The sequence below is a fragment of the Diabrotica virgifera genome, chromosome 4 (assembly GCF_917563875.1).
Source record: "Diabrotica virgifera virgifera chromosome 4, PGI_DIABVI_V3a".
Classification (NCBI taxonomy): Eukaryota; Metazoa; Arthropoda; class Insecta; order Coleoptera; family Chrysomelidae; genus Diabrotica; species Diabrotica virgifera.
Window position 1 is genome coordinate 61245749 of NC_065446.1, and position 13076 is coordinate 61258824.

Sequence of the window (13076 nt, forward strand, 5' to 3'; positions counted from 1 at the left end):
TTCTATTTTTAGTCTGAAAAGTGCCCCACGGTCAACTAGAGTCAACTAGAGTCAACTAGAGTCAACTAGAGTCAACGATAATGTTTTATTCATTTATTTAAGCTATTAGGACTATAATATGAAGAAAAAAAAAAAGAAAAATAGTCAATATCCGTCAGAATCCGTCTCTCCTCTGTGACCCACAGAGGGCAGCACTTGCTTCTGTAACTAATTTGACACACCTTTCAGAGGATTGTGTGTGACACGGAATTTTTCCGTGATGGCCTATGATGGCCTGAGATATCCTTTCGGTACTTAAATTCTTCGTAAGTGGAGGTTCTGTCTTGGTTTTTCAATCTATCATATCGATATAATCAGCAGCATCCATATTTAAAGTAGGTACTTGGAAAATATGTAAGGCTCCTATGTATGATGTCTCTCTGATCTTCAATATGCTGCGAGTGCAACTTCTCTGACGTACTGTCTGTTGTCGGCTAACATTTCTAGTAGTAGATTCTCTGAATGTTCAAAGAATGCATTTCTCTGTATGACTGGGACAATAACATTCTTCAAGTGGTTTGGCAAATAGCGCGACAGTTTTATCGTATCATATAAATGTTTGGCACCAAAAATACAAACTGGCCTAGTCTTGATCCTGAACCACATAGGAGCATAGATCGTTAAAATAAATGTGCTTTGTATAATTAGGTTTTCTGACGGAGTTTGGCTTGAGACATATAATCTCAATATCTGATTAACCATTGTCAACCATCTAGGGTGAACTAGTTTACCCGGATTTTTTTTCACAAAATTTTCATCGAAATGTCTGCTATTGATATACTGACATTTGTAGTAGATATAGTTAATCGGTGCTTAATTCCTGTGTCGATTTGGTAATATCGGGCAACGTTCATTTAATTGCATCAAACGGAACAATGGGTAATACTTCACAGTTAGTAACTGCCTTGCCAATGGGGCCTGTGAAACCTTTTGGTCTACTTCTAGTGCCATCTAGATGTTGAAAAAGATGACGCAGTGTCAGTTCATTGGCGTGTAGTTGGCATATGGTTTCATTGGAGTGGAGGTGGAAACTTGCTTTCCAATAAACTAATAATGCCACCTTTGTTTCCTTGGTTAACAACAGTCCCATCACAACCAACAGCCATTATTTGATTTACATCAATAGAGTTCGAGAAAATAAATGTCAGAATAGAGTTACAAAGTACTAGCTTTAGAGCGAGCTCATCGAACTCTATTTCTGTGTATAACCCGTGATGAATCGTTTTCAGTAATAAGACCAATTTCGTGGAAAGCTGCAGAAATGATTGCTACTCCAGCACGATCTGAAACCCCATAACGATCTAATGTTCTGGCAACAACCGGAAATGTGACATCAGTCATTGCGAGTGAAAAAGTGGAAATAATCGATTGCGATTGGGAGTCCTCAATTTCACCGCTTTTGTTTGATGTATCTGACTGTTGAACATTCGGTCGTATCTTTGAAGTTGTAGGTAATCTAGAAGTACTAGGAATAGATTCCACCCCTATTTGCAAGACTATTTGTTCTTCACGTTGCTCTTGTTGGTGTAATCTATGTAATTACATCTCAATTTTTTTGGCCGCTTCACGATCTAAACTATTAATCATTATTTTATGGTCAGTTCGTTGGTCGATTAAGAAATTGCGTTCTGGTATTGGAATATTTCGGTTTCTAGGACAGTTGCAATCTCTGAACTCTAAACATTTGCAAGTTGCAATATCAAACAATTTCTTGCTATCCTCACCAAACTTTAATAGCTTCTCTTTGTAACCTTCTTCGTCCTTCCTGCCTTCATAAGGTTTCAATAATGTTATATACTTATCGTGGAAAACTATAATAATTCTGGCCAATATTGTTTTGTGCTCTACTAACTTATAATTGAAATTGAGTGGGAGAGTGAAGGTCGACTCCTGTGACAGGTTATAACTCTTTGGTTGCAGGGTTAGGTCGGTGGTTGGAGCGAAATTCAAAATAGATCAATTTAAGTAGCGCTGGGGCAGTTATTCTGATAAAAATAGAAATAAGTGTTATTGAAGTTTTCGATTCATATCCTAGAAGCAAATTGATACCGCACTCTGCGTAGGTAAAAATACAAAAAAATTTTTTTTTCAAATTTCAAAATTTGACTCACGTTGGGGAAGATGTTAGAGTCAAAATATAAAAAAATGACAGTTAACTTTTCCAATCCTTTCCCACAGTAGCGTCGATTCCGCACCCCGCGTTTGTAAAAATTAATATTTCATTTTTCCCCATATAACAGCGTGGACAACCCACCCTACTGGACAACCTAGAAGATTAAAATGGACAAAGCTTTTTGAACTAGTTTGAGTGGTAGTGCAAAACAAAGCATATTACTTGTGCGCGCGTGTATGTTAGAAGGTTGCACTATCTTCTTAGATTAAATAAGAGACGCCCTAGGAAAAGCTCTCAATTTTAAGGAATACTAGTCATTTGGGTTAAATTAAAATAACTCATTGGTCATTGCTGATAAGATTATAATTGTAATCATCATCGTACTGATGATTCTGGGGAACAAAAAATAAAACAATAGTTTTACAGAAAATATTATCCTGTAGCATACTCGTATTCTTTAATATTTATTTGCTTCTGTACCAATATTATGTACATTCTACTGTAAATAAGTGTCAACATATCAAATAACTTCTGAAAATTTAATCAGTGACGCAACATGCTCTATCCTATTGTATACATCAGTCGAACAAAAAAAAGTGTTTTAATAATGCTGTGTCCATATCTGGTTTAAAAAAGTCATAAATGTTTTATAGCCCTATAAATGAGATATTTTCTGTCAAACAAACATCTGTATGATTCAGGTAGTTTAAAAATAAAGTGCTTTGTAGTATTATTTTACCGTCGACTGCCATGTTGTCAATTATTTGCTTTTAACGTATATAATTTAAAAAAATAAAACAATTTAAAATTTTGTTTTCCTGCAATTTAAATAAAATAAACATTATTACTAAAAGAACAACTAAATAAAAGTTGACTCAAAATTAGCTACCAAAACATTAATTTTGTAGTGGTAATCTAACCCCAATTTTGTGAACTGTATAGGTAATATGTAAGAAGTTTATTAATTTAAAAATATTTTGTTTATATAGGATTAGCCCCAATTGATTGTAATGACAATTACATTTTTAACTAAAAAATTTAACGTATAAATATAAAGGATGATTCATTTTTAGAGGTACTTTTTTGGTGATGATTTGTCGGGAGATCATGCATGAATTGTATCACCTAAAGTTGCTTTCTTAATCAGTATTGTTTGACATTTCATCCTAGAAAGACTTAACTCGACACAACTTCTAGAAATTATTTAACTGTATTACGAAAATAGGCGTTAAATGAGGAATGTATTTCGTGCGCTTAGAGCAAAAAAAGTTTTCCGATAAGGCCCGTTTTTGGCTTAATGAGGATGTGAATAAACAAAATGTCCGTATTTGGCTTGATGAGCAACCCAAAGAGGTTCAAGAGTTGCCAATACATTCAGAAAAAAACACTGTTTGGTGTGGTTTATGGGCCGGTGTCATCGTCGGTCCATGTCTTGGACCGGCCAGAATGTAACTGTGAATGGAGACCATTATCGCGCCATGATAACGGACTATTTGGAACCATAAATTGAAGTTCGTAGTTTAAGTGACATTTGGTTCCAAAAATATGGCGCCAACTGCCATACATCCCGTGAAAGCATGGCTTTACTTAGAAAACGGATAGGTGAGCAATTTATTTCACGCTTCAGACCAGTTACTTGGCTGCCTATATCCTGTGACATCACACGTCCAGTCGTTTTCCTCTGAGAGTACCTCAAGGCCAAAGTCTATATGAACAAACCGGCTACGATTGAGGCATTGGAGGCCAGTATTACTCGAGTCACTGGTCAAATATCAATCGAAAAGCTCGAACGCGTCATCGAGAATTAGACCTTCAGAATGGACCGCCTTAACCGCAGTCATGGTAAACATTTAAAAGAAATTATCTTTAAGAAGTAATTAATTGTAAAGAATGGTTCTTTTTTACGACAATAAAGATTTTCAAACAAAATTCATTTTTTCATTGTTTTTTCTTTTTTAAAAAAGTACTTCTAAATGAATCACTCTTTATATACTATAATATTATTATTATGTTATAATAATATTATAATATATAGTATTCCGGAAATATAATATTTCCGGAGCGGAAATCGAAACGTCAAACTTTAGTTAGTTAAATAATAATAATAGACAAGGCGAAAACGGCGGGTTCGTTGGCAAAAACATTCCCATGAGATTTTTTTGCATAATTACATTCGTGAGACATCCCAGAATAAGGTTCAAGAAGTCGCCCACGTGAAAAGTGGGCCAAATTTTTTTTAACAATTTTTTTTAATCAAATTGCAAAAATTAATATTTTTGACCCGGACAATTTTTTTGTAGGTTTTTTGGACCAGTCTGGATAAAAAAGGTTTCTTATAATTTTTCTCTAAAATTGATTGTTTTCGAGTTATAAGCAATTTAAAATTGAAAAAAATGAAAAATGGCGATTTTCAAGGCTTAATAACTCGGTTAAAAGTTATTATTATGAAAGTCAGAAAGGGCCTAAATCAAAGTTTAATGCCCCCCCTACAAGGTCCCGAAGAAATTTTTGCCATTATTTTATTACTAAGCTGTTATTTTTAAGTAATAATATTGAGCGCCATGCACGCCGTAAATGTGAGTGCAAGTAAGATGCACAATTACTGCCGGAGTGGCATCTCTCTCGCACTCAGTATTTACGAGCGGCTACCACGTGCATGGCGCTCAATATTATTACTTAAAAATAACAGCTTAGTAATAAAATAATGACAAAAATTTCTTCGGGATCTTGTAGGGATATTAAACTTTGATTTAGTCACTTTCTGACTTCCATAATAATAACTTTTAACCGAGTTGTTAAATCTTGAAAATCGCCATTTTTCGTTTTTTTCAATTTTAAATTGCTTATAACTCGAAAACGATCAACTTTAGAGAAAAATTTTAAGAGACCTTTTTTATCCAGAATGGTCCAGAAAACCTACAAAAAAATTATCCGGTCTAAAAATATTGATTTTTGCAATTTGAATAAAAAAAATTGTTTAAAAAAATTTGGCCCACTTTTCACGTGGGCGACTTCTTGAACCTTATTCTGGGATGTCTAACGAATGTAATTATGCAGAAAAATCTCATGGGAATATTTTTCCCAACGAACACGCCGTTTTCGCCTTGTCTATAAGTAATTTTCATTAAATAATAGTTGTGGCTTCTATACAGGGTGTTTCATTAACAATTGTTTATATCGTAAGTGAAGAAACCTTAGCACAAAAATATGAAGATTTAACCCAAAACACTTAAATAAAATAGTCTTCCTTACCGAGATACAGAGTGTTTTATAACAAATATTTTAAAATGATTTTAGTCCATTGTTTTAATACCTTCCAATATTTTTTGTTCAAACTTGACAAACAGTTTACACATGTTAGGATACTCTAACTAGTGTTAACAGATAGTTTTCCGCTGTTACCAGAGGCGTGCTGTAGGGATATATACTTCATTTTCGCTCTTTTCCCCCCTCAGAATTTACTCCACTGCCGTAGTAATCATTACAGCATGTTTTTTTGATTCCTTGTTACTTTTTACATAAATATCATCCTTCCATCTCATTGAGATAAAGTAAGTAGTTTTCAAGTTATTTGCGTTTAAAGATAATGGGTTCCATAATACTAATAATATTTTAAACTACTTATGGTAGGGGATCCCAAGCGGGGATTTTTGCAGTTACTCGAGCGCGTCAGATTATCTTATAGGGAGAAACCTAGCACCCTGCAGATGTACCTCTACCATATATTGGCTCTTAACACAGGAGAGTTCGTTAAGGGGGGCCCAAAAAAAATCTATCCTTAAAAAAACTCGAAATTGTCAGATTAAGATAAGGTAAGTTAAGTACATGCAAAAGAGTGTATATTTCAAAATCTGACGGTTTGAGAAGGGTGTAAGGAAATGGGTGAGTTCCAAAGTTTCACAAAAAAGCGAATATGTCGCGAAATGAATGACAGATCGAAAAACTAAAAAATAATTGCTCAATATTTTTTAAAAATCTATCGAATGATACCAAACACGACTTCCCACGGAGGTGGTGTGGAGGCTACTTTAAAATCTTAAATAGGAGCTCTCCTTTTTTATTGCAGATTTGAATTCCTTACGAACAAATAAGTAACTTTTATTCGAAACACTTTTCGAATTATGCATAGATGGCGTTATAATCGGAAAAAACGATTGTTGGAAATGGAAAATTAAATTAAAAAATGGCAAGCGCCCACTAAAACGGAAAACGTTACTTAACTTTTTTTGGTTTTACGACCTACTATTCATAACCTAATAGGTCCCCAAAGCGCTCGAGTGACTGCAAATTTAGTATACTTTGCTCCCCTACTATTAATAATAATTTTAAACTACATTCAATAAGATTATGTGTGTAAAATAAATAATCTTATAGAATCTATTACATTAAAACGCAAATAACTTGAAAATTATTTACTCTATGGCATTGAGACAAAAGGATGGTATTTATGTAAAAAGATACAAGAAATCAAACAACATGCTGAAATAATTATTACGACAGTGGCGTACATTGTGAGGGGGAAAAGGGGCGAAAATTAAATATATATCCCTACAGCACGCCTCTGGTAACAGCGGAAAACTATTTTTTAACGCTAGTTAACGTATCCTAACATGTGTAAGCTGTTTGTCAAGTTTGAACAAAAAATATTGGAAGGTGTCAAAACAATGGTCTAAAATCATTTTAGAATATTTGCAATACAAAACACTCTTTATCTCGGTAAGGAAGAATATTTTATTTAAGTGTTTTGGGTTAAATCTTTATATTTTGTGCTAAGGTTTCTCCAGTTACGATATACACAATTGTTAATGAAACACCCTGTATAAACATAACAGTTAACTTTATAAAAATTTTAATCTTTATTATGATAGCAAAACTTGTTTAAATTTCACACATACATATTTAATTTTGCCCCTTTTCATAAAGGCAAATACATAACAGGTACTAAATACAGTGATGAGCGTGGTAAGAACCGGTAAAATAACGCAAAAGGTGGACAACATAATGCGTTGTGAAATAAAAATATATGAAACTAGCAGAGGTTGTACATTTTTGGTGTAAACCTATAATAGGACATGACCACTTAAATAGTTTCTCAATTTTAGATATTTAGCTTTTTTTTCGTTTCGACTGGAAATAAGTATGACAAGGAAGTAGCTGAATATTTTTTGCCTGAGGAAATGGGAAACTGTGCCTGTTTAATTTTTAAATTATTTATTAAATAAAAATATTTTAAAAATTAAACTAAAATTATTAAGTCATTAATCATAATCTTTGTTTTTGATTTATTTATGGACGTCCTTGCTTTCAAACTCACTCATTATATTCGTTTTAACAGCTTCGTCAAAATTATTTAAAATTAAAAAAGTGTTAATGCCACGTTAATGTCATATCTATGGCTAAATTCAACTAGCGCGTAGCTACTTCTAAAGGTGTGAAACTATCGTAAGTGGTAATGTTTTATAGGTTAATGCCCATCATTTCCCACCTCTACTATTTTTTCCTACACAGTAAGTAGCCACATTTTATTTAAGAGATTTTAGTTAAATCTTAATATTTTTAGGTCTAGAATCTACAACTCAGAGATTCGAGATTCTTAATAAAATTTAACCCTAAAAGGGGCCGTAGTAATATAACTCCAAGAAAAAAAGAAGAAGAAAAAACGACAAAAAATTTTGTTAATTAGTAAAAAATTACCAGGAACCCAATTATCGAAACGGCATTTCAAAATACTTAATCCCCGCGACGTTATAAAAAAAATATATATATAAACAAATTTGAATAATTTTCAAATGCCATTTTAGGGGGGAGTTTAACAGAAATTTGAATTTATCAATACATTTATCGAAAATATACATAAAAATAAAAATAACGAGATCTTAAGCAGGTGAATATTTCTTTGGCAACAACCGCGTTTTTGCAATTGAAGATATAGTAACATTTAATAAACAAATTCAATATCTCAAAAAATATTAAATATTTTTCAACCAATTTTTTTTTTGGTTAATACTGGTAACATAGCGCAACTTAAGTCTGTAAAATAAGATATTTTATAGTGCTTATTTAAAACGCTAAAAATAATTTTTTGCAAATTTGTTTTTAAAATTTTATATACAATTATAAATATAAATAAATAGGGGGTCAAATTTAATTTAGTAAGTCTTATGTGTAAGACTTACCCTTTAACTTTGAAGAAAAAAATCCCATATACCTTCATTAATAAGTGAGTTACCTCAGCAGTTAAAAAAGTATTTTTTTTTGCAAAAATGACCCCTTTTTAATTATTTAAACAATGATCCCCTTGTATGATTTGGATACTTTCTTGAAAATATCTTTTGTGCCCACCTAAACTTTGATATATAGTTTGTTTTAACCTGTACGATTTGACATTTTGACTTTTTTTTATTTTATTAGGCTAGTTTGCCTTCGCGATATCTCTTTATTATCGTGCTCATCACTGTATATACAGAGAGAGTCTGTAATTTGGAATAAATTCAATATCTCAAACATTAATTTTTTTTTAAATGCTCAGACCCGTCGATTAATATTTCAAATTGTCCTTTTTGACATACAATAATAATGTATACAGGGTGTCCCAATTTAGAGATATGACGTCATCGTTGATTTTCTTAAATGGCAACACTGTCATTTTGATAGCTATTTTGATAGCGTGTCTAAAGTTATACACAACTGCAAAATTTCTAAGTTTTATTCCTTATCATTTATGTACAAGATAATAAAAAATAACAAAAGTTATGAAAAAAAAAGTAATCAAATAATAATTGAATTTAATTATTTCAATTAAGCAAATACTCATAATGTTGCCCTCTATTATTGTCAAATTGTCAATGGGCAACGTTATGAGCATTTGATTAATTGAAATAATTCAATTATTATTTGATTACTTACTTGTTTTTCATAACTTTCTTATTTTTTATTATCTTGTAAGTAAATGGTAGGGAATAAAAATTTGAAATTTTGCAGTTGTATATAACTTTACACGCGCTATCAAACTAGCTATCAAAATGACAGTATTGCTATTTAATAAAATCAACGATGACGTCATATCTCTAATTTGGGACACCCTGTATACATTATTATTATATGTCAAAAATGACAATTTGAAACACTAATCGACGGGTCTGAGCATTTTTCAAAAAAACAATTAGTATTTTAATTATTGAATTTATTCCAAATTACAGATACATATAACTTTGTTATTTTCTATTATCTTGTAAATGGTAGAGAATAAAAATTTGATATTTTGCAGTTGTGTATAACTTTACACACGCTATCAAAATAGCTATCAAACTGACAGTGTTGCCATTTAAGAAAATCAACGATGACATCATATCTCTATATTGGGCACCCTGTATACATTATCATTGTATGTCAAAAACGACAATTTGAAATACTAATCGACGGGTCTGAGCATTTTTCAAAAAAACAATTATTAGTGTTTGAGATATTGAATTTATTCCAAGTTACAGACTCTCTCTGTATAATGTGATATATTTTAAAAGATAAAATCTTTTTATCTGTTTCGTTGAAATTACTTACATGCTCACTATCACTCGTTTTTTGCGCTTAAGTATTAATTGTGATGATTTAACTGTGTTTATTTAATCTTGACGTAAACTTAATAGATAAATATAATAATATTCAAGTATCAAGAAAAATTGCGTGATTTATTATTAATCTATCCTGTGTGTGCAATTATACTTTTACGATTATAACGAAAAACATTATAATGGTAAATTTTTAATATAAATAAATTTGATCACGAAAATATAAACACAGATGACATATCGCACCTCCGCTCAAACAGTGTCATAAGTCAAAAAAGCAAAGTATCGAGTAAACGACATTTAAAATTTGTGCTAGAACTTTTCCGGGTTTAATTCAAAAACTATTAAAATTAGTACAATAACTATTTTAGTCAGTTACAACGGTTTTTGAAACTCTACAAAATAGTGTGTCAATTCTGCTAAAAATATTAAAAAAAAATATTTTCTTTGAGTTGTGACAACATGCAGATAAAATAACGAAAAATTTACGAAATACTATTTTTCTAAAGTGGCTCTTGTAGTACAGAATATAATATCATTATTATTATCTGTTTAACAGACTTATACTTTTTAATGATGTAAGTAACTTTGAATACAAATAACAACATTAAACAAAAAATACTGCAAAAAAGATAAATAAGTGATAAATGTGTCACTTTTCTTGAACACATAATATGCAGATTGATTTGAATAAAGTAATCACATATATACTGTCTTAACTCGACAAACGACGCTTTATACACATCTTAGATGGACAAATGGCTTACACAAGTCGATATGTGACACTATTTATATTCGGTGCACTGTTGATTTTGGTTAATTATACGGGGTGTAACAAAAATACAGGTCATAAATTTAATCACATATTCTGGGACCAAAAATAATTCGATTGAACCTAACTTACCTTAGTACAAATGTTCACATAAAAAAAGTTACAGCCCTTTTAAATTACAAAATAAAAATCGATTTTTTCGAATGTATCGAAAGCTATTGGAGATTTTTTATTGAAAATAGACATGTGGCATTCTAATGGCAGCACCATCGTAAGAAAAAATTATAGTGAAATTTGGACACCCCGTAAAAATTTTATGGGGGTTTTGTTCTTTTAAACCCCGCAAACTTTTATGTACGTTCCAATTAAATTATTATTGTAGTACCATTAGTTAAACACAATGTTTTTAAAACTTTTTTACCCCTTAGTATTTTTTCGAAAAGTCAGTTTTTATCGAGATATTTCGAATATTTGTCAAATCCACCACGTATTTGTATATGGCTAAGTACGATTATGGACACTTAGTAATAATATGAACATTTATCTATGATTTACATTTTTAGGGATATTTTGAACCATATTTAAAAAGAAGTCACATCTCGATAAAAGGTGCCTTTCGAAAAAATACAAAGAGGCAAAAAGTTTTAAAAACACTGTATTTAACTAATGGTACCGCAGTAAAATTTTAATTGGAACGTACACAAACATTTGGGGGGTTTAAAAGAACAAAACCCCCATAAAATTTTTATGTAAACATATTGAAAAATAAGCCTCAACTCGATAAAAACTGCCTTATCGAAAAAATACTAAGAGGCAAAAAAGTTTTAGTAATATTGAATTTAACTAATGGTACCACAATAATAATTTAATTGAGACGTACACAAATGTTTGGGGGGGTTTAATGGAAGAAAACACCCATAAAATTTTTATGGGGTGCACAAATTTCACTATAATTTTTCTTTTAGATGTTCCTGCCATAAGAATGCCACAAGTCCATTTTCACAAAGGGCTATAACTTTTTTTGTGCATATTTGTACTAAGGTAAGTTAGGTTCAATCGAACTATTTTTAGTCCCAAAATATGTGGTTTAATTTATGACCTGTATTTTTGTTACACCCTGTATAATGACTTATGATATAGTGGCATCTAACGAGAACTACTTGAACTATAAATGTAACACTTTTTGAGATAAGATTTTGTAGTTTTATTAAGCTCTTGGTGCAATAAAACCTATTTATTTTTTTTTTAGTTGCAAAACCATTTGAGCGGAGGTGCGATATTGTTTTGGGGCGAAATCAGACCCGCCGAAATCGTTCAGTCCGCCGCCGTCCGGTAAAAAATAAATTATTATAAAAATTTTTAATTTGTTTAAGCAAAGATTGTTTAAATAATTATATAGCTTTCAAATGATAATATTTGCATTTGAAACGCTAAAAGGTACACGTGTGGCAAATTTTTCTAAAAAAAAACACCACAGCATCGGAAAAATATGTAGTTTTATTTTGTTATTAATAAATTAATATAAATACTACAACAAAACTAAAGCATCTTTGGCATTTAGTAATAAGTTAGTTAGGTGGCCCCACTCGAGTTACTTTGCAAAAAAAAATGAAAAAAATTTGTACGTATACCGTTTTTGAACTTCTGTTTTCTTTAACCTTGTTTTTTTTGATATTGTTGGTATTTTTCACGCGTAATAATGATCGTTTTTATTATTAGATATAATATAATATATGTTAGGAGTCTCTTGAAGATATGAAAATTTGTATCGAGAAAGAGTACCGAAATAAAACAATAATAACGGTTTGAATATTACCATCCTATTGTTTATAACTATTGACATATATGACAATCAATTATGAGCGGTTGTATGTCAGAAACCCATTCTCGCAATTCAACTTTTTTCTTGAAGATAAAAAATGTAATACAAAACCAAAACATATCAATAAAATCTTTATACAAATTAATCAATTTTCTGGGCTCTTATACAGTATGTCTGCGTAATGTGGAACCCATTTTGGAATCTTTTATAATATCAATTTTTCGAAAAAAGTTATTCTTCATAAAATGCTCCGCATGATATAAAACCTAAGATGCAACCATGAGATATCAAATTTTATCTTTTTCATACGAGGTATGTCCAAATATATGAATTTCGCTCAAGAGTAAAATACCTCTATATTTCACAACATCGAAAGTTTTTATTATAAATAGTTGTTCCAAATTAAAAGCTATGAATCAAAAGAAATTTTACTGTTTAAAAAATATTATTGTAGAAATTTACTTACTACTTAACACAAAATAAACGCTAAGTATCACCAAAGTACCGGTAACTTTCATAATACTGATTTTTGTTCGGTAATTATCTGAAATAGTAGTGTTAGTAAACAAGTGGATTATAGAAACTTACTTTTATATATACCTTTAAAAAAGCAAACAATATTTGCATTCATATCTAAACTTTTGCTAATCCGTTGAGAAGAATATTTGTTACGAATTTCGGGCGATAAGATCAATTTCTAATCTTTTTGTGTGATTGATACATGATAATATGGGATTAGAGGATATTCCTATTACACTGTGTACT

General features: G+C 30.9%; 1 protein-coding gene across 5 annotated transcripts in view; it reads right to left on the reverse strand.

Annotated features, from left to right (window-relative positions):
• LOC114338015 (probable chitinase 10) overlaps positions 1 to 12912 on the reverse strand; it is a 172932-nt gene extending 160020 nt beyond the window's left edge. For 3 of the 5 annotated variants that reach the window (XM_050649142.1, XM_050649143.1, XM_050649144.1), the window contains exon 1: positions 12778 to 12912. In XM_050649142.1, the coding sequence (XP_050505099.1) occupies positions 12778 to 12829 (52 nt within the window). In that variant the 5' untranslated portion in view covers positions 12830 to 12912. The remainder of the gene's footprint in view (positions 1 to 12777) is intronic. The other 2 variants (XM_028288594.2, XM_050649141.1) reach the window with 1 other exon arrangement.
• Between the last annotated feature and the right edge of the window lie 164 nt (positions 12913 to 13076).